Below are 22,265 nucleotides of genomic sequence, written 5' to 3'. Positions count from 1 at the left end.
TTCTAATAAAAGTTAACATAATTCTCTAATAAAGTACAGTATATATAGTATCCCCTGAATCCTGACCTAGGCCTCTCACCCAGTTAAGCCAGTGCTCTTCACCGATTAGAGGTAATCTCCCCAAAACAGCTGTCTGCAGACGAGTCATATCTCAAGGCCTGTTTAAAAGGTTAAACATTAACTTATAGGTTAGCTACCTTAAATCTGTTGGTATTAGAGGCAAAGCTTGCTAAGAGCTCATTTACATACCCTCTTCCTACAATTGGAATCATGAATATCAGGACTTCAGCACTGGAGATTCTCAATCATTTTAGGAAATCAACTCAGTATAATACTGTTGACTGATTCCATTTAATTTACCTGGTGGTCTAGTGTGGCAAACAGGTAATTACCTTGGTTGGTCTTGATGTTTGCAATTCTTCAGGTCAGGCTAGAGTCCCATTTGTTTGTTTATGGGAGTACTTACTATATGTACATGCATTACTCTAATCCATGACATCAAAAGCACAACCAAGCCTACAGAATATTTCTACACAGCCACATTCAGACTTTACATGGGTTAACAAATTGGTCCTGTATATGTAATGTATAGCATCTATGCAAATTCTGCCAAATGGTTAATCAAATCAGTTTGAATTACAGACATAAAAGACTTGGATCTGTGTCTGGCAGAGAACGCTGTGACAAAAATAGGTTGCTGTTTTTCCTGTTATTCAAAAGTCAGTGCATACTAATTTAGAAAAATAATACACAGAATGATGAAACGTACATACATAACAAAGAAATAATAAATGCTCTACAGCATTTTTCTGATATGCTTAAGCAGACAGAATTTTCTCTAAAAAATACATAGAATAATTATTACAAAATAATGAAAATAGATTTGCCTGGTGAAATGTTACTTTGCTATAGCCTGCGGTTTCTGGTGATAGACATAATTAACCTCACCTTTTCATCCAAGCGGATGGATAAAAAAATAAACAAAAAAAACCACTGCAAAGCTGAAAGTGGAGCCTAGCAAGTTGACGATGCAGCGCTTACATTATGATAGGGCAGAGCTTAGCGGTTCGATGGGGACTCCTTGGGTATTATTTTGCTTGGGCACCCTGAAATGCCAGATTGGCCAATGGCTGTATGAGGGCTTGTTTTATGTAGGACAAGTATTTCTTTCTAATGGCACCATTCAATATTTCATATAATGTACTGGGAAGCAGGAAAAAATTAATAATTGGGTGGAACTGGAATAAAAATGGAATTCTGCCATTGATTCACTAGTTTCTTATTTTCAGTGTTCACTAAGGGTACTTTCACACTTGCGGCAGGACGGATCCGACAGGCTGTTCACCCTGTCGGATCCGTCCTTCCGCTATTTCGCCGTGCCGCCGGATCGCCGCTCCGTCCCCATTGACTATAATGGGGACTGGGGGCGGCGCTCCGGCGCAGTACGGCAGTGCACGGCGAAAGGCTGCCGGATTAAAAGTCCTGCATGTCCGAATTTTTAGTCTGGCGGCTTCTGACCGCAAACTGCCGTACTGCGCCGGAGCGCCGCCTCGTCCCTATTATAGTCAATGGGGACGGAGTGGCGGTCCGGCGGCATGGCGAAATAGCGGAAGGACGGATCCGACAGGGTGAACAGCCTGTCGGATACGTCCTGCCGCAAGTGTGAAAGTGCCCTTAGCAGTAGAAATTTGACATTACCTTTATTGAACATTTATTATGATTACAGTGATATCATATTTATTTCGTTTTTGTAAAATTTTTATGCTTTCAAAAAATAAACTTAAAAGGCTGATTTGGCCATTTTTAATTTCAAGTTACAGTGTTCACCGTACATGATAAATACATTAATATTTTCATAATTTGCCTATTTTTGAATGCAGTGATTCAAATGATGTTTATTTTTATGTCTATTTCTATAAAATGAGGGAAGGGGGAATTTAATATTTCTTTAATTTTTTTAACTTTTGTTTAACTTTTTTATATCATTTTTTTAGTCACCATAGGGATGTAAAATGACCAAAATTATCGAAATACTGGAAAAATAGAATAATAACATTTTACATCATTTATAGATTATATTACTCTCCTGTAGTCTTAAATAAATTCAGACTTTGAGACAATTCCATATGACCAACATTTAAAAGCCCACAAGTTAGATTGTTGCTTATTATCTACAAACCGGATTCCAAAAAAGTTGGGACACTAAACAAATTGTGAATAAAAACTGAATGCAATGATGTGGAGATGGCAAATGTCAATATTTTATTTGTAATAGAACGTAGATGACAGATCAAACGTTTAATCCGAGTAAATGTATCATTTTAAAGGAAAAATACGCTGATTTAAATTTTCACGGTGTCAACAAATCCCAAAAAAGTTGGGACAAGTAGCAATAAGAGGCTGGAAAAAGTAAATTTGAGCATAACGAAGAGCTGGAAGACCAATTAACACTAATTAGGTCAATTGGCAACATGATTGGGTATAAAAAGAGCTTCTCAGAGTGGAAGTCTCTCAGAAGCCAAGATGGGTAGAGGATCACCAATTCCCACAATGTTGCGCAGAAAGATAGTGGAGCAATATCAGAAAGGTGTTACCCAGCGAAAAATTGCAAAGACTTTGCATCTATCATCATCAACTGTGCATAACATCATCCAAAGATTCAGAGAATCTGGAACAATCTCTGTGCGTAAGGGTCAAGGCCGTAAAACCATACTGGATGCCCATGATCTCCGGGCCCTTAAACGACACTGCACCACAAACAGGAATGCTACTGTAAAGGAAATCACAGAATGGGCTCAGGAATACTTCCAGAAACCATTGTCAGTGAACACAATCCACCGTGCCATCCGCCGTTGCCAGCTGAAACTCTACAGTGCAAAGAGGAAGCCATTTCTAAGCAAGATCCACAAGCTCAGGCCTTTTCACTGGGCCAGGGATCATTTAAAATGGAGTGTGGCAAAATGGAAGAAATGTTCTGTGGTCAGACGAGTCACGATTCAAAGTTCTTTTTGGAAATCTGGGACGCCATGTCATCCGGACCAAAGAGGACAAGGACAACCCAAGTTGTTTTCAACGCTCAGTTCAGAAGCCTGCATCTCTGATGGTATGGGGTTGCATGAGTGCGTGTGGCATGGGCAGCTTGCATGTCTGGAAAGGCACCATCAATGCAGAAAAATATATTCAGGTTCTAGAACAACATATGCTCCCATCCAGACGTCATCTATTTCAGGGAAGACTCTGCATTTTTCAACAAGATAATGCCAGACCACATTCTGCATCAATCACAACATCATGGCTGCGTAGGAGAAGGATCCGGGTACTGAAATGGCCAGTCTGCAGTCCAGATCTTTCACCTATAGAGAACATTTGGCGCATCATAAAGAGGAAGGTGCAACAAAGAAGGCCCAAGACGATTGAACAGTTAGAGGCCTGTATTAGACAAGAATGGGAGAGCATTCCTATTTCTAAACTTGAGAAACTGGTCTCCTCGGTCCCCAGACGTCTGTTGAGTGTTGTAAGAAGAAGGGGATATGCCACACAGTGGTGAAAATGGCCTTGTCCCAACTTTTTGGGGATTTGTTGACACCATGAAATTCTGATTCAACATATTTTTCCCTTAAAATGGTACATTTTTTCAGTTTAAACTTTTGTTCCGTGATTTATGTTCTATTCTGAATAAAATATTAGAAGTTGGCACCTCCACATCATTGCATTCAGTTTTTATTCACGATTTGTATAGTGTCCCAACTTTTTTGGAATCCGGTTTGTAGAACTGTGTAGCAATTTGTAGAATCTGGAGAACTATTTTTGATGAGACTGATAGAAGATGTGGGTGGCATTAATGTATCCTTCTCTCTTATTCTATATGCACTTCATATCTGCACATACACAGATGCCGTGTAGAATAGGGTCCTTGTTCATTAGTTTGGTACTCTGTATGGTTTTGTATGTACATGTACCTTGTAATTGTAAAGTGCTGTGGAATAAGTTGGTGCTATATAAATGGGTGACAACTGGGATATAAACTACTGGTTACGTGAACATAGGACCAACACAGGTGCTTTCAGCTGCCAAGCGCACATACAACAGTTCAGCCAGTTTCATTGGTAAAGTGTGTGGAGTTTGTGTGTGTGTGTGTTGGGGGGGGGGGGTTATTGAATGGAATAGGGTTGACATGGATGCATTTATTATAGAATTCTTTTGATGTTATTATGGCTGTGGTATTGTAAGCATATAAAATAAATACAAGAACATTAGACAGTATTCAGTGTGAAAGGTGCAGTTCAAGGGCTAGTCTCATGATGACAACCATGTTTTAAATGGAAGTCAGTGCATTGATCAGCTGATTGCTATGGGTCCAGTTTCTTTAACCCCTGGCTTATCATATGTTATCACTTGACAAAATGTATAAGATTAATTTGTGGCCATTCCAATAAATTGCTCTCCATGTAATACAGGAGCCCTCCTTATACTGCAAATGGATAGAAGCTGTCATTTGACTGCCTCTTCAAGCAAAAGCCTATTCTAACTATATTGAGGTCACTCATCAAGCATTAAAAGCAGAAAGTATGTTTTTTTTTGCAATCACAATTATATGGAATATCTCTAATACCTTTCTCTAGGTATGTGTTATACCTTATATCACAGCTTTCATTTAAATATTTAACCCAGAGTTTACACTAGGACTCACCATTTTCACTAATTAATATCCATAGAATATTATATTTTAATATATTTTCACCTTATTTTAAAACTTAAAGGATAGGTCATCAATATCATATCGGTGGGGGTCTGACTCCTGACACTCTCTGATCATCTGCTCGAAGGAGCCACAGCACTCATGCGAGCACTGCGCTCTCTTCAACCTCCACCTACATTGTATTGGTGGTGCAGTGTAATTACAGCTTCCTCTCCCATTTACCCGAATGAAACAGGCAGTTGTAATTACCCTGCACCACCAATACAATGTAGACGGCGCACAGCCAAACACTGAACAGCTCTTACACTAGTACCGTAACCCCTCCAAACAGCTTATCAACAGGGGTGCAGAGAGTCAGACCTCCACCAATCTCAAGATGATGACCTATCCTGAGGATAGGTTATCAATTTCATGAAAACAGAATACTCCTTTAAATTAGCACAGCAACTAACATGTTCTGATTTGTAATAATAGTAAAAAATAATAATTTCATGTAATTTATAATAAGTATACATTCTTTTCATAATACAGATGTCACATTCATTGACTTGACCTTGGGAGCGCTTCTCTATTAATGAAGCTCTGCAGAACGCACTATGGTAATTGTACACAGATAGTGTAGACATGCTCTATTAACGGTGTCTCCTGCTCCTGTGGTCAAACTAAAGAATGCCATATCTGTATCTCTTAAATGGGATTTTAATTTGGAGCCTGGAGATTATGGTCTGATTTATTAGCATAAGTTATAATTTAGGACTAAATGTAGAAAAAATTCAAGAGACAAACCAACATGAATACTAGTGTTCTATAGGTTAAACAGACATCATGAACAACACCAGCTGCTATATTTGTACCTACTTTGTAGGGCTGCAGGTATGCAAGGCCTTCAAATGAGGCTTCCAGGTAGCAATGGAAACCGATTTCTCATCAGCCGCATAACTACGCCATACACACTACGTGCAGGATATATAATAAAAACAAAAGGAAAACAAGGCAGAAGGGAGCGGGGATAAAACAAAATTGAAAAGCAGATTAGTAAACCAGTACAAGTCATGGCTTTATTCATCATTCATAGCATTGATACATGCCTGAGAGGTGGTAGAATACTTTCATAATATCGCCAGGTGGCTGTCAGGTATGTTCGACTGGAATCAGTAGAATAAAACCGCCATGTAGCCTGGTATGAGGAAAAAATAAGAAGCACAAGGGAACCAACAAAACATGAAATAAAGGAAGAACCAACTCCGGTAAGGAATATTAATACTTCGTTCACTAGGAGAATTGCTTCGCTAGTAGATTTTTTAGGGACATTTTTAAGTAGATTCTTATTAATATCTAAGGATTTTTTTTTGTATTATTTACTATGTTACTGTATTCATTAGCATAGCGTATGATAAGAAAAAGTGATGGGCACACATTTTACAGCCTTAATAGGTTATCAATATATTAAAGGGGTTGTCTCACTGCAACAAATGGCAATTATCATGTACAGAAAGTTAATACAAGGCACTTACTAATGTATTGTGATTGTCCATATTGCCTCCTTTGCTGGCTTCATTCATTTTTCCATCACCTTATACACTGTTCATATTCAGGGGTTATAATCACCCTGCAATCCAGCAGCAGTGGCCATATCTGCACACTATAGGAAAAAGCACCAGCCTTTCTGGTGGCCAGGAGTGGGAGCATGCATAGGCAGCAGGTTTTGTCCCGGCCGTAACATCTAGAAACGAGCAGTGTAAAATTTAATGGAAAAATAAATCCAGCCAGCAAAGGAGGCAATATGGACAATCACAATACATTAGTAAGTGCCTTATATTAACTTTCTCTACATGATAAATGCCATTTTCTGGAGTGAGACAACCCCTTTAAATTAATTTTATCTACGTCTAGGCGATTAAATTTTATGTGTGTTTTGTTAATTATTTACTTTATTAAAAAGTGGTTCTTGTTTTAGGCTCTGTGCAGTCTGATTCCTTTGTCAATCGTATACGTTGCATAGATTCCGCAATGTATGCTCCGGACTGTAAGCTCCAGCGTTTGCCACTGTATTACTCGCTCATAGAGTCACCCAGTGAAAAATATATACTGTTTTTATTTTGTTTTTTGCAGTGGCCCTCTGTATAGAAAAGTGCAATCTTAATTGTAGATTTAAAAAACTCTCAAATTCTGAAAACCCTTCCAAACATCGAAGTTCTAAAAATTACAAGATCATGTTGTTCACAGCTTATGTTGTAACTTTTTTAATACTCATGCCCTTAAAGGGATTTTCTGGGTGTTTAATATTGATGACCTGTCTTCAGGTAGGTAAATAATACCTAACCAGTGGATGTTAGACACCGATCACTCCCTCTGATCAGAGATTTGAAGAGGTTAAAGTGTTTCGGTGAGCCATGGCCTCCTTGCACCAAACCAAGCACAGTGCCATCCACTGTATAAATGGATGTGCTTGGTATTGCAGCTTAGACCCTTTTACTTGAATGGGACTGAGCTGCTTCTACGCTATGACACCGATAAAAGTGATGTCACTGGTCGAGGTGCCACAAGTGCCGAAGTGCCACAATCTCTTCAAACAGCTGATTGGCGGAGGTCCTGGCCATGAGACCATCATCAATCAAGTATTGATGACCTATCCTGAAGATAGGTCATCAATATTAAACACCCCTGTAAATGTGGAAACAAAATCTTTTTCTGTAGCTGTAGCACAAAACACCTACAGAGTTAGACAGAATGGATTTGCAAGCCATGGGTTGGGAACCACTACTATAAATTCATCACTGTATGGATTTTTTTTAATCTGGGGATATTGGACTAAAGTGTATCCTCAAATTTTACAGAATACATACTGCTTAGTAAAGTGTGTAACTTTCTTTTTAGTAAATTAAGTTTTCTATGTGGTATCAACAAAAAGTCATACAACTTGCTAATCTACTTTGTGCTTAAAATTTTCGAGACCTTTGCTTTTTGTCAGTAAATGGGAACTTTTTGTTTACTTTCAGAGACTGGGAACCTATCATGTTCACGTAAATGACTTGTTATAGGGGTATTCCCACCTCAGACATTCTTGTTCTTTGCACTGACCAAAGTGGCTGGAGTTATGGAAACAGCAGAGTGAGCTGCGCCACACTGTATCTGAAACTGCCAGAGAAGTGAATAAGAACTACGGAAACAGAGTAGCACGCCTCTCGCGCCTGTTTCCGAGACTCCAGCCACCCTGTCCACTGCATAAAATGGGTATACCAATCTCAGCCATGAATCAAACTACTACATGATTTAAGTGCACAAGATTCAATGTGGATATACAGTTGAAACCAGAAGTTTACATACACTATAGAAAATGACACATATGCATGTTTTTCTCAATATCTGACATGAAATCAGAATAAACCTTTACTGTTTTTGGTCAATTAGGATTACCATAATTATTATTATTTGCCAAGTGCCAGAATAATGAGAGAGAGAGAGAATGTTTTAAGGCATTTTTATTACTTTTTGCAAAGTTAAAAGTTTACATACATTTCATTAATATTTGGTACCTGAAACTGTATGACTTGGGTCAAACGTTTTGGATATCCTTTCACAAGCTTCTCACAATAGTTGGTTGCAATTTGGGCCCATTCCTCCTGACAAAACTGGTGTAACTGAGCCATGTTTGTTGGTTTGCCTATAAATTTTAATAGGATTGAGATCAGGGCTTTGTGATGGCCACTCCAAAACATTGACTTTGTTATCCTTAAAGGGCTTCCTCCGATGGTAATGACGCCCCCTCTGCTTGTTGATTGACAGATCCCGTCCGCTGGCCCTTTCTCTGCTGGCCCTGCCTGTTTTGATTCAATATCTGGCGCCTGCGCCGCGGCCGTACCTCTCTTCAATCTGCGCAGGCGCACTGAGAGGCGGCCACTTGCTTGGCCGCTCGCTCCTCAATGCGCCTGCGCCGGGTGTAGATGTGACGTCATCGGCGCAGGCGCATTGAGGAGCGAGCGGCCAAGCGAGTGGCCGCCTCTCAGTGCGCCTGCGCAGATTGAAGAGAGGTACAGCCGCGGCGCAGGCGCCAGATATTGAATCAAAACAGGCAGGGCCAGCAGAGAAAGGGCCAGCGGACGGGATCTGTCAATCAACAAGCAGAGGGGGCGTCATTACCATCGGAGGATGCGGCTGCTACCAGCAAGTAGCCGCCCTACTTGCTGGTAGCAAGGTAATTTACATATTTCAAAAATCGATTTTTAACAAATTCTACTGAACGAAAATCATTAATTAGCTTATGTATGATGAGATCGCAGTGTAGGGATTATTAGTAAAGAAAAAAAAAACGGTTTAATGGGGTGACAGAAGCCCTTTAAGCCACTTTGTAACCAATTTGGCAGTATGCTTCGGGTCATTGTCCATACCCATTTCCGCCCAAGCTTTAACTTCCTGGCTGATGTCTTGAGATGTTGCTTCAGTATTTTCACACAATCTTCTTTCCTCATAATGCCATCTATTTTGTAAAGTGCACCTCCTGTAGCAAAACAACCCCAAAACATGATGCTGCCACCCCTGTGTTTCACAGTTGGGATGGTGTTCTTAGGCTTCCAAGCTTCTCCCTTTTGCCTCCAAACGTAACAATGGTCATTATGGCCATAAAGTAAAATTTTAGTTTCGTCAGACCACAGGACATGTCTCCAAAAATGCAGGTCTTTGTTCCTGTGTGCATTTACAAACATTAATCTTTTAATGTTTCTTTTGGAGTAATGCCTTCTTCCTGGCAGAGTGGCCTTTCAGCCCATGTTGATACAGTACTCATTTCACTATGGATATTGACACAATTTTACCAGTGTAGGAAGGCGCAAGCGACCGTCGTTGACAGAAGGTATGTGTCACCGAGGTTCCTGGCCTTGGTGGAGTAAGAGCCAGTTTTCATGTGTCAGCAGCAGTTGCTGTTTGACACCTTGCTATTTAGTATAGCTGTAATAGCTGATCCAGGACAGCTCTTACTGGGAGTTGTCAAAGTGCTGGGTGGGTGACTACTCCCCACGTTCCAGGCCAGGTCTTGACTGGCCTATATAAAAAACCCAGCCAGCAGTATCAGCTAGTGGTAATTACGCCTCTCTCTGACAGAAGAACTCTGGCAATCGCTGGATTGGGATCTGAGCCGTGTGCTAGGCTGGAGGCCTGAGTTTGGGAGGTCTGCTCTGTCCTGAGCAATGCCGATCGGGTGTGAACTAACACTTAGGATAACAGGTGACTCTTGCTGTATGAACTGTCTAGGTGTGAACGAACACCAAAACTGCAAATGGACTGTCGTACTGTTTTGTTGCCATAAGTGTGAATAGAACACTGAAGTTTTTAAGTTACAAACTGGTCTTTGCCTCTATACTATACTATACCAGCTTCCATCATCATCTTCACAAGGTCTTTTGCGTTGATATCCACGTGTACGTCCAAAGCACGTTCATCTCTGGGACACAGAACCCGTCTCCCTCCTGAGCGGTATGATGGCTGGACATTCCCATCTTGTTTGTACTCGCATATAGTTATTTGTACAGATGAACAAGGCACCTTCAGGTATCTTGAAATTGCCCCCAAGGTTGAGACAGACTTGTGCAAGTCCACAATTCTCTTCCTGATATCTTGGCTGATTTCTTTCCCATGATGCTACACAAAGAAGCAGTGTATTTCAGGTGTGCATTTAAATACATCCACAGATGTGTCTCTAATTAACTCAGATGTTGCCAACAAACCTAACAGAAGCTTCCAAACACATGACATCATCATATGGGCAGTCCAGAATTGTTTAAAGGCATAGTAATATTAGTGTATGTAAACTTTTGACAATGCAAAAAGTAATAAAAATGCCTTAAAACATCCTCTCTCTCTCATTATTCTGGCATTTGGCAAATAATAATAATTATGGTAATCCTAATTGACCAAAAACAGGAAAGGTTTATTCTGATTTCATGTCAGATATTGAGAAACACATGCATATGTGTCTTTTTATATAGTGTATGTAAACTTCTGGTATCAACTGTATTCCTCCAGATCAGGTTCATTTTAGTGTAAATGTTTGAACTGAATTTGACAGTACCAATGGTAAATATTTTATAGATATTAAAATCCTTCCCTGGATCTCATTAGAATTTAATAAATCTTTGCTCCTATGGGCTTGAATATTCAATGAGAAATGCTCTCTCATTAATACACGGTTGTTTGTTTTCTAAAGATGTTATTAATGGCCCATGTAAACCATGTCTTTTCTACAATATAACAGCATTTGAACCATTGAGAAAGAAATAAATGAAGTTTATGCAGGAGTAATAAAAGTAAACAATTGTAATTATACAAGTAATGGTTTGTGCACACAAGCAATTGATCTTTGTTATTTCGATTTGATTTACTGTAGTTATGTTGCTTGAGAAGAAACTTCCTTATAAAGCCATGTGCTCCTGCCTAGCCCTCTATAGAAATAATTTTAAATATTTCATATGTTATATATTTATTAAGGGGACCTGTACCTAAAATGGATTTTTCTGTTCGTCTGTGGAAAGAATACACTTTCAGCAGTGCTCACATTTTTTTCTGTCGCTCTGCCGATAACAGTTGGGGTGACATGACCGTTGTCAGGCTGTGGGCTCTTCCTCTGACACCATGACCAGATGTGCTTCTCTTTCATCCAGTTCAGCAGTATGTACATTATGCAGCCATTACACACATCGGCACCTTACGATAGCATTTGCGGGATGCCGAAGGGAGACAGAGGGAGTCCACTCCCTCTGTCAGTGCTTTACATGCGGAGGGTGCCATTGCCCATGGCATTTAAAGCATTAAACAGCCCAGATCGTCACACCTGCCGGTTCGGGCTTTTAGAGCAGGGCCATGGCTCTCATGTGAGAGCTGGGTCCCTGCTCCCCGCTGCACGGGGGACCCGTGCACCTCTTAGATTGGGCCTCCGTGAAAAAGCACTACAGTAATTTAGGTATATTTTTAAATACATTCCAGTAGCCTTATCCCTGCGCTTTCATCTCTAACACTGTTGGAAAAGGGGTTACCCAGTTACAGGCAGTTAGGCTTAGGCATTTGATGTGTCTACCACTATCTAGAAGGCTTATATGATTACCTCCCGTCAGTTGCGTTCTGACACCCTTAATTCCCTGGAGCCTGATGTTATTATTATATCCATTGTGTTAAGGTGGTGTGGATTTTAGGATCTAATTAGTCATTTCTGTATATAGAATCATGAGGCATTTTTAAGTGGCATTAATCTATTGTATTCCCTACTATTTTGAACTTATTGACATTTTAATCATGATACAATAATAAATATTTATAGATAATTAAGGAACGTATTTTACTCGTATTTATTGGTGGAGATATTGATCTGTGTTCCGGTGTGATTTGGACTACAATATTTGGGATCTATTTTGGTAATAATTAATCATGGGAAAATACCTTTAACTAGAATTCAGTCCTTGGCTCTGGCAGACTAGTGGTGTCTTTTAAAATAAATTATTCTTAGTTATTATTATTTCAGGAATTTAAAGTATGCTATTGAATAATTCTTGATGAGACCTATTTTCTCACTTCAGCAAATAGGTCATGTCCAATTTATTTCATTTCTATTCCCCTACATAAATGTTACTTGGCAGATCTGTATGTTCATAAAACAACTCTAGGGTATGAAAGCTCTATAAATATATCATGGGACCTAACTACCCTACAAATAATTACTTTCCATTTACAAAAGTTTAAGCTTTCATCATTTGTGTCCTGTGGGGACCAATGCAACACTGAATTGAACACAGTTATAAGCTATTTGGAAAAAATAAAGACACACTAAATATATGCACGAGAGTGATAAATAAGAATGTCATGCAAGCGTCTTCTCGCCATATGTCATCTGGGCATTGGCAGGATTAGCTCTTAAAATGGTCACTTCACTATAGTTGTTTAAAGAGATAGTTTTTTAATAAAAGTTGAGAGTGTAAGATTTACATGTGTCAGTGTCCAGTCTAACTACTGTATATGTTGCTATCGATTTAATCAAATAAATCAGATTGGTTGAAATATATCTGATAACTAAAACTACCTAATGACCAAATATATGTAGGCAATTCTTTTTGATGGATCAATGCAACCACAACCAATGCAAGGTGCATCAAGTCAAACATATGACCTTAAATTTTCCATAGGTAAAACATTAGTAGCAGAATGTGTTGAATAGAAAAGCACAATGACATGCAATGTGATACTGTCACATTAAGCTACATGTCCAACCAGGTCATCAAATTTCTACCCTGCTACAGTGGCCCTGGTCAACAATAGCTGCTGTTATTGTAAAGTGGAAAAATGTAGAATCCAAACCAACTATGCTGTGAAGCACCAGGCTACATATGCTTAAAGGGATCCTGTCACCTCATTTTCGGTTATAGAGATGCAGACATGCACGGCTAGATCGCCGCTAGCATGTCCGCAATATACCTGTCCTATAGGGTTGTGTCCTTTTATTTTGTTTAAAAAATGATTTTAGAGATATGTAAATGAGCCTTGTAAGGTGCCCGAGGGGCTGTACTAACCTTCTTGGTGCCCAGCCACGCCCCCCTGTGAAGGAGCCCAGCACCGCCTGCGTCCTCCAAATCTCCTCCTTTTGTCACAGTTAAATTGCCGTAATCTCGCGATGCGCGAGCTTGTGCATGTGCAGTTCGTTCCCAGAGGCTGATGCCAGCACATGGAAGGAACACTATACCGGCATTGCGCATGAGCGAGCTCGCGCATCGCGAGATTATGGCAATCTAACTGTGACGAAAGGGCTCCTTCACAGGGGGCGTGGCTGGGCACCAAGAAGGTTAGTTCAGCCCCTTGGGCACCTTACAAGGCTCATTTACATATCTCTAAAATCATTTTTTAAGGACCGATATATTGCAGACATGCTAGCGGCGATCTAGCCGTGCATGTCCGTATCTCTATAACCTGAAACGAGGTGACAGAATCCCTTTTTTTTTTTCACTTTTGTACATTTATTTAATAGAAAAACATTTCATTCACGAGACATAACCTTTTATAATATTTCCATCTATGGTACTTCTTGCATAGGTGGGCATGATGAGTCATATTTACTAATAAAGCCATTTGGGGATAGATGTAAATTATTCATTAAAAGGGTTTTCCAAGACTTTTCTATTGATGACCTATCCTAAGGATACCTGATCGGTGGGGGTCTGACACCTGGGATCCCTATGATCAGCTCCTTGAGAAGGCACTGTCACTCCAGAGAGTGCCATGGTCTTCTCTGAGCTCAACAATCAAAGCGATGTCCATTTGATAGCGGCTGTGCTTGGTATCACAGCTCAGCCCCACTCACTTCAATAGAGGATAGAAAAGTCTTGGAAAACCCCTTTAACTTTTATTATTTTCCTTTTTGGGAAGGTGTGGTGGTGTATGCATTTTAAAGATGTTGTCCACTTTTTACTATCGATGACGTATCTTCAGGAAAGGTCATCAATATCAGATCGGCGGTGGTCCAACTCCCAGAAGCCCCGACGATCAGCTGTTTGATGAGGAGGCAGCGCTGGTATGAACGCTGCCTTCTCTGCTCTGTTAACCTGCTCGCCACAGCAATTGCAACTATGGCGTCCCCATTCACTTCTATGGAACAGCTCTGTAGTATTCACTTGAACAGACAGAGCCATCCCATAGAAGTGAATGGGGACGCCATACTTGTAATTACACTGCTCACCACTGCAGTTGCTGCGGCGAGCAGACAAACAGAGCAGAGAAGGCAGCGCTCTATGAGTTCTGCCTAATCTTAAACAGCTGATCGGCAGGGATGCCAGGAGTCTGACCACCACCGATCTGATAACCTGTCCTGAGGATAGGTCATTATTAGTTAAAAACAGAAAACCTCTTTAACCCCCTAGATGCCATGGTCACTACTGACCACGGCATATAAAACTGTTAATCCAACAGTGCTGTCCTCCACACTTAAACTTAGGCAGTAATTTTATTATTGGGAATTCTACTTTAAGATGTCAAAGTGTTCAGTAATAAAATGTGAAACTGCAGTTTTATGTAAAATTCCTTATGGTTCCTGCAACAGACACAATGGCAGTCTGTAGTCTGCTGACAGCACTGTAAGGCAAGCCTATCAAATTGTAAAAGTCCACACAAAGGTACAAAGTCATTACTGCTACACAACTATATAGGTCAGATTCTACTATCCACTATTCATTAAGGAATTACCAGGGCATAATGAAGGGTGGGGAGGAGGCATGTCCCTGGGTGCCAGGGAAAGTGTCAACAAGTCAATCTACCTTGGGGACATTATTTAGATACAATACTTGGGCAGCAAACTGAAACTGTGACCAGGTCGAAGAAATCTGGAATACGACTCTGGAAACTGCTAGATTTTTTAACTCTGGAATTAACTGTATATGTAATATTTTCTTATTTAGTGTAACATGGTTATGAATTCACTGACTACATAAAAAAATAAAAAAAATTACAAAATTATAAATAGATCAAATAAAGCTGTGGGTGAGCTCTGTATATCTGCAGAATCTAACAACAGCTGTTTGAATAATAAAGAACTTTGGATTTACTATGTCAAATCATCTGAAAGCCAATTATAGTAAATATACTTTAATGCATAGCAAATCTGAGATCTGGTAAATATGCTCAGTTCATGCCTTACAACTTTGTAGAAATTAAGCAATAAAAGTTATTTTCTGTTTGGTGTTCTGGGTCACATGGCTGCTGTGGTGCATGAGACCCCGTCTGTGCAGGAAGTTTATATGTCGGACCAGAAGCGCAGTGAAGATAGCCCGGGTCCAACAGAGCCAGAGCCAATTGGTGGGGAGCAGGTAAGCATTGTTCCCTTCAAAGGTCCCGCAAAAAGGGAAAAGGGAGGGGATTTAACAATAAAAGATAAACCATGGACAACCCCTTTAAGGCTGGTTTCACACATGGCGTTTTTGATGCCTATTTTTTAACCAAAGCCAAGTGAGGACCCAATTAAACCAGAAGTATAAATGAATATTTTCACATAATGGTTTTCTTCAAAAATCTGTGCAACTGAAAATCTGTTCCATACATGTGAATGGGTTTGATGCTGCAGCATGTGCATGGATTTCTGCAAGCCCTATTCAAATGAATGGGAAAGTTGCAGAAATGTTTGCAACAAATCTGCCACATGTGAATATACCTTAAAGGAAAACATATATGTCTCCACTCTATGTTTATGTCTTCATTTTATCTTTAGGTACAAGAAAAAAAAAAAAAGTACTGCACCAAAAACCTCATGAATTAAGCCTGTAAGAAAGATTGGTCTGATGATCACAGGCTTCTCAGTTATCAGGCTAAAGAACTCCCATGATTTTCACACCGTATGTTCCCAGATAAGCAAAATACTGATTTGAACTAAAATGACTTTTTCTTATGTAAATGAGCTGACTGTGTGCATTTTTTTTCACAACCCATGAAACTAATATAGGACCAGGCTTCTTGTAAATTATGACTTCTCTTTTGGACACATTAGTAAAGAAGAATAAAATCAGTTGACATCATCTTTTACACATTTAATGAACATTACAGGCATATCATTTGAAATCCTTAAAAGCTTTTTATTATTTCAACTCAATCAACTCAATAAACTTTAAAGATGTCAATGAATCTTAGAGATTCTGGTGCTTCAGCAAAACTATCTTACAGAGAAAGTGGCACAGTGAACTACGGATTTTTTACCCTTTATCCTTTCTGTATTTTAGTATTTAATAAATAAGTGGATAAAATGGTAGGTAAGTACAGTGTAAGTGTCAGTGTGGTCCAAGTTACAGCCATTATATCCACCATTACTGGAGTACACTCACTTACCAAAGCCTGTGTTCCCCCTTAAAGGCGTTAACCCAGTAACAGTAATACTATGCAATGAATAGGGCAATTCAAATGAAGTATTATTGAAATATACAAATCTTGTATTAAGTTACGGTAAGTACATTACATATTCTTTTCTGGTGGCGCCCCCCACTGCTGTTTATCCTAGTCTACCTTCTCCTTCATTCAGTGGTGGACAAACATGCTCAGTAGCTTCCTTGCTACCTACCCCTCAGTGCTAGTGCAGTGATATCATAGAGAAGCAGGTAAAGTGGTCCAGATGCCTTTCATTCCTTCATCCCTACTTCTAAATTCATAGAATACATAGTATATAGCTATATAAGAGTGAAGAAGGGAATTATGGTGGCATTATATACCATATATATCGCTGAGCTATATGTGAGGGACTATTTTATATGTAGGTCAGGAATGGGTTGACCAGAACTAATTGCAATGCATCCTGGGAGATGCAGGTGCTTGATTCTCTAGTGTGATTTCTTGCCCACCCACAAAAAGGGAAGAAAATCCTCCATATAAGCAGATAAGTAAAAAAAAAAAAAAAAAGGGGTTTTAAATATGTGGGATAAACTCTTTGAGAAAAATATGTAAAGGTAATTTACATGTAGTCATCGGTAGATAGATTGAAGGACATCGACATCCATCAACATTGTGGTAAGTTTTTAAACCTACATTTTTTGCTGTATATTCCAACTATGTAGATTGGCAGATTGAAATGGATGTATCAAAGCACTAGAAAACGTTTCAAGGCCAGTGAAAATTAATTTACTATATACTATATGTTATATGACCTTAAAGGGAATGTGTCATCAGAAAAATGACCTGCTGTATAAATCACTTTTTTATGTTTAACATATTTTTAAAGAATTTTTTATGATGTTTTTAATTTTCCATGTATTCCATATATTTAAACAAAAAAGATAAGATCCTGCAATTTTCGCACTGGCCATTATGTCTAATAATTGGTGCAATTTCTTGGTTTATGCAGATCACCGTACTGCAGTTAACTCAATCTAATCCTGCCTGTAATGATAAGGAGATATCACCTCTGTGTGTAGATACGACTTCTGTTTTTTCCTTGCACAATGACCTCTGCACAGATCACACAGCATTCCTAGAAAACTTTCCCATGTACGGTAAGTCAACATGATCCCCTCCTGAACATTGTGTCTATGGCCCATGGGGCTGCCATAAAGCAATTTTTTTTTACTGTTAAGAACCGCCACCATAATTAGGTTCAGGAAATAGAATTTTAAAAATCTACAATCAGAAAATAAAATCCGATTAGAAAAAAGGTTATGTGCCGCTATCTGATTGTAACAAGCAGATAAAACTTTTGGTGACACATTTCCTTTAATATCTTTGCAATGCTTCATTTCATTTGTATGTTGTTTCATATGTAAATTATGTTTTAAGTTCATTCTTTCATTTATTTATTTATGAAGAACATGTAAAATGAAGTACTGAAAGAATTTACATATCTATATTTATAGCTATACACACACACAAGTATTGATTATTTAAGAGAATTCTGATCTCTCACCTGAATTAAACTAGCTGCAGGATTTCTCCTTTTTTCAAAGTGCTTCTGTCGATGCTGTTCCTGAACTTTTAAGGCAAATCCTGAACCGAGAATTCCCTGAAAGGTTCAAAATGATCATTTAGAATCAGCACAATATAATGGTTTCTTCTCTGCTTGTCAGGGGATTGCCATTATATTGTTCAAGAATGACTTCTTCTTTGACAAGCAGAGAAGAAGCCACTTCTTATTGTCTGGATTGCACAATAGCAGGAATCACTCTGTAACCCATATACAAGATCTAGGTGGCAGGGCTGTGCTACTGGGCATGTGTGCCCATCGGCACTGAACATCTCAGGTGGATGTTCTGAAAACAATCATTTAATGTATTATTGTGGTGCAACCTCTTTAATCCTCACAAAATTGCCAGGTCAAGAATTGAGTTGTGCCATCAGTAGTCTAAATACATAAAATAAATTCCAGCTTACCCAATACCCTCCATGCACGGGACAAACCGAGGCAAGTTCTCCATGTATAGGTACACAAGAACAAGTTCCAGCACTGGGTCGATTCTTGGTTGCATCGTCTTTATTTTTCAAATCACATGTTTACATGTTACAGACATCACCTCCCACCACCACCCGTTAACATGTTTCGAACTGAGGCGTTCTTAAGACGACACAACCAAGAATCGACCCAGTGCTGGAACTTGATCTTGTGTACCTTGTGCCCTCAGTAGGTCATCAATATCTGATCGCAGAGGTCCAAAGTGCTGCTTCCTATTCATTAGAGTTCCCATCATCTCGGAAGGCAGTGTAATTACAAACACTCGCTCCATTCACTTGAATGAAGTGAGTACTTTAAATTACACTATGCTGCTGCAAGATGATGGGCAGTGCAATCAACAGGAAGCAGTGCTTGCATGGAGTGCCGCCTCCTCTTCAAATAGTTGATTGGCAGGGGTGCTGGGTGTCATACTCCCACCAATCAGGTACTAATGACCTGGCTCGAGGATAGAACACTAATATAAAACCCCTGCACAACCCCTTTAATGCCATAAAGAAGGATCACAGATCCAAAACGCGTTGGTTGTTTCTATGCACTGTATTTTTATTACCCAGAAGGTCCAATATGGGTCCTAATTTTATGGACTGGGTGAGCTGGACGTTTTATGTTGGTTATATACTTGGTTTAGCCTCTGCACATCTGTGCTGTCCATCTTGTTCAGAGGTAAGCTGTGATTCTCTCTTTCACTAAAATAATTCAACTATGCTAAATAAAAAAGACTACCTTGAATGAGACTACAGTGAGATGCCCATTTGATATTGAGTCTGGCATATTATAAATCTGAAGTATTGTATGCCAAACTTATAAAGGAACTTACCATTAGAGACTATGCGTAAAAAAACATATTTATATTAAGAAGTTAAATGCCAGAAACCACCCACTCATTCTGTGGGAAGTCAAAAAAATCCATTGCCATGTAAAATTACATTTAGCATCATCCTAATTCACTGGCTGACTATTCCCAGTTTAACTGTTGTACAAACTCTAACTTAAATTCTCTATCTAATTGGTCTCAACTAAGCTAAATAAACTGTAAAGTTGTGCTTTTAAGTTCTATCTGGGCACCCCATTAAATAAAAACATTGATTTACTGTAGAAAGAAAATATATTCAATATTGCAGGTCTCTGGTGGACAAAGACTTACGTAAGCAAGAACTCACAGGCTAGCTCAAAGATATGTATTTACTTCTTTGATTAGAAAACAATTGTTATTTTTTGAAAACATACATAGTATTTTTGTGAAGAGAGTAAAAAACTAAGAATATTTTTATAACCTGTAAAGGAATATTATACTATTCTATCGTATTCTGAATACCTTGGTCTTATTTACTTAAAGAAGAGGACCTGTTACATGTAATAACTATTCTGAAATATCTCTTCACATAACACTATATTGTGCAATCACTCTAATATTGATAGATAGTTTATGAACAAAGATACAATTGAGTGTTACCAGTTGGGAGTGTGTCCCTCCACAGTCTGACAATGGTAGTACTGACTCAACAGTCTCAGACTGTGTTGGGACATATCCCCAACTGGTAACATCCAGTTGTACATTTACTCAGAAACGTCGTAGGAATAATAGTGGAGGTATAACATAGAGACATACAAATAAATATCCCAGAATGGTCATTCCAAAGGGAAAATAATTATTTACTAAAACAGACATGTCAGGAATGGTGACAGGTCCGTTAGAATTCATGAAGTGTTGTAATAAAGAAGAAATGATCATAGAGTTACTTATTTCCATATTATTATGGATATGCAGATTTCTGTAGTGTCATCTAATCTGCATATTCTGCCATATGCAGCCCTCAATATCATTCTGTGCGGCCCCCAACCACCTGGTGGTCGACATGTATGTCTATGTCTTGTGGCTGTTCAGCATGCACTTTTCATATATTCTCCCATTAGATGGGAATCCTGGAGGTGTAACAAGACATTTAAAGTATATACTATATGTACAGTATGCCATAAATACAGTATTTCCGGTGGTAATACCCTTTTAACTTTAATTTTTGGTCCCTGGGATTCTTTCAGTCTGACAGTGTGGCCCCCAGCCAGAAAAGGTTGTGCATCCCTGCTCTAGACCATCTCTGGTGCTCTCCACAAGGAGACACAGTAATATCTTGAGACCTACATGAAAGGCATCTCAACTAGCCAACTAAGTACGTTGCTCTGTACTGTTAATGTGCTTTCACTTGTTGCAAGACTTGTTTAAAGGGTTGGTACTTGACTGTAGGGTAGTTAATTCCACTAGGTGGGTCTACAGAGACAGCTATCTTTTTCTTCTAAGTCAGCTATTCTGCATATCCTTTTCCCAGGGAGAATCGTGTGGCCTATAAGATCCTATGCCAGCTCTGGTGCTTTCCACAAGGAGAAATAGTACTCTCCGAGACCAGATTATTGACTATTCAAGGTCAAACATCTTGAGGAGCCTTACTTTGGTATCTTATGATGGTATAGTAAACACTGTGGGCCTGATTTATAGTAAACTGGCAACATACGCCAGCCTATGATAATCCTGTGCGCGGCTAGATGCTGCACAACACCATCAGTCCTGTGCACCTAAACTGGTATCTACGCTAGTCTCTGGCTGTTATAGACGTCTTTCTTCTTGTACGCCAGTAGAAGAAGATACTGTAAATGTGGTGGGCCCCGCTGGCCCTGGTCACGCCCCCTTTTCAGGAAATGGGTGAAGTCGGTGGAAAAAAAAAAAAGTCGCAAGCACAGTGTTCGTGAATTTCAAAAAATTATATAAATTAGGCTCTCTATTTTTATGACACATATGATCACTAGCACTGTGTATCAGTAATGTCAGTTTTCTGTTTAATACTTACTGCAGGTAATGCAAAGAAAGAAATACCAAGCAGAGCAAAACCAGCTGAAAGTAGTCTTCCAAGCCATGTATGAGGAGTTTTGTCACCATAGCCAATGGTGGTCAATGTGATCTGCAATAGACATGAACAAGTATAGATTAAGAGTATCTGGAGAATGCAAACATAATATAGCATTATATCTAAAATTCTATGCATTTACAAAGCTTTGATTCTGCAGTGTGATGTAATTTATTGTGAAATGCGGGTTTGAAAAAACCCTTAAATTTTAATCTTTAATCCTAATTCAGACATAATTGTGGTTCCCTTTGTATACTCGGAATAGAATAGATGTATGAATCACATTACTATAACCGATTATTAGTGTGCAAAAAGAACAACGTTTCTTCCTACAGATGCTTGATTTTCCTGTAATGGTAGATTCTGATAGATGGTGTGCTTTTTGTCCTTGAACACATCCACTGCTACATTCATACAGGTGATGGCGTCCCACGTGGCTCTGTAGTGAGATGCTCGGATGCTGCTGAAGCGCAAGCGCAAGCCAATGCGGGTACTTATACTAACCGCTGGTGTGTAGTCAGCAGTGTATGCGTGTGAGGCTGGGCGTCCCACGTGGTTCTATATTGATGTGCTCAGATGCTCAATAGCGTACCTGGGCCGGTATGGATAGGTAGCTCGAATTGAGAGAAGCACTTCCCAATACTAGATCAATCAAAGTTCATCCTGGTGTAGAAGTATGCGGGTACAACAATAAGTTTCACCAAATGCGTTTCGAAGTCTCATT

The 22,265-nt window shown here is 39.3% G+C and overlaps 1 protein-coding gene across 5 annotated transcripts in view; it reads right to left on the bottom strand.

Moving 5' to 3' along the window:
* Positions 1-22,265, bottom strand: part of KCNQ5 (potassium voltage-gated channel subfamily Q member 5) — a 661,517-nt gene that overhangs the window by 102,418 nt on the left and 536,834 nt on the right. For all 5 annotated transcript variants that reach the window (XM_044291364.1, XM_044291365.1, XM_044291367.1 and 2 more), the window contains exons 6-8: positions 21,485-21,595; positions 18,102-18,197; positions 5,558-5,652 (exon numbers count right to left, since the gene is read on the bottom strand). In XM_044291364.1, the coding sequence (XP_044147299.1) occupies positions 5,558-5,652; positions 18,102-18,197; positions 21,485-21,595 (302 nt within the window). The remainder of the gene's footprint in view (positions 1-5,557; positions 5,653-18,101; positions 18,198-21,484; positions 21,596-22,265) is intronic.

The sequence above is a fragment of the Bufo gargarizans genome, chromosome 4 (assembly GCF_014858855.1).
Source record: "Bufo gargarizans isolate SCDJY-AF-19 chromosome 4, ASM1485885v1, whole genome shotgun sequence".
Taxonomy (NCBI): Eukaryota; Metazoa; Chordata; class Amphibia; order Anura; family Bufonidae; genus Bufo; species Bufo gargarizans.
This window is presented reverse-complemented; position numbering and strand designations above follow the sequence as displayed.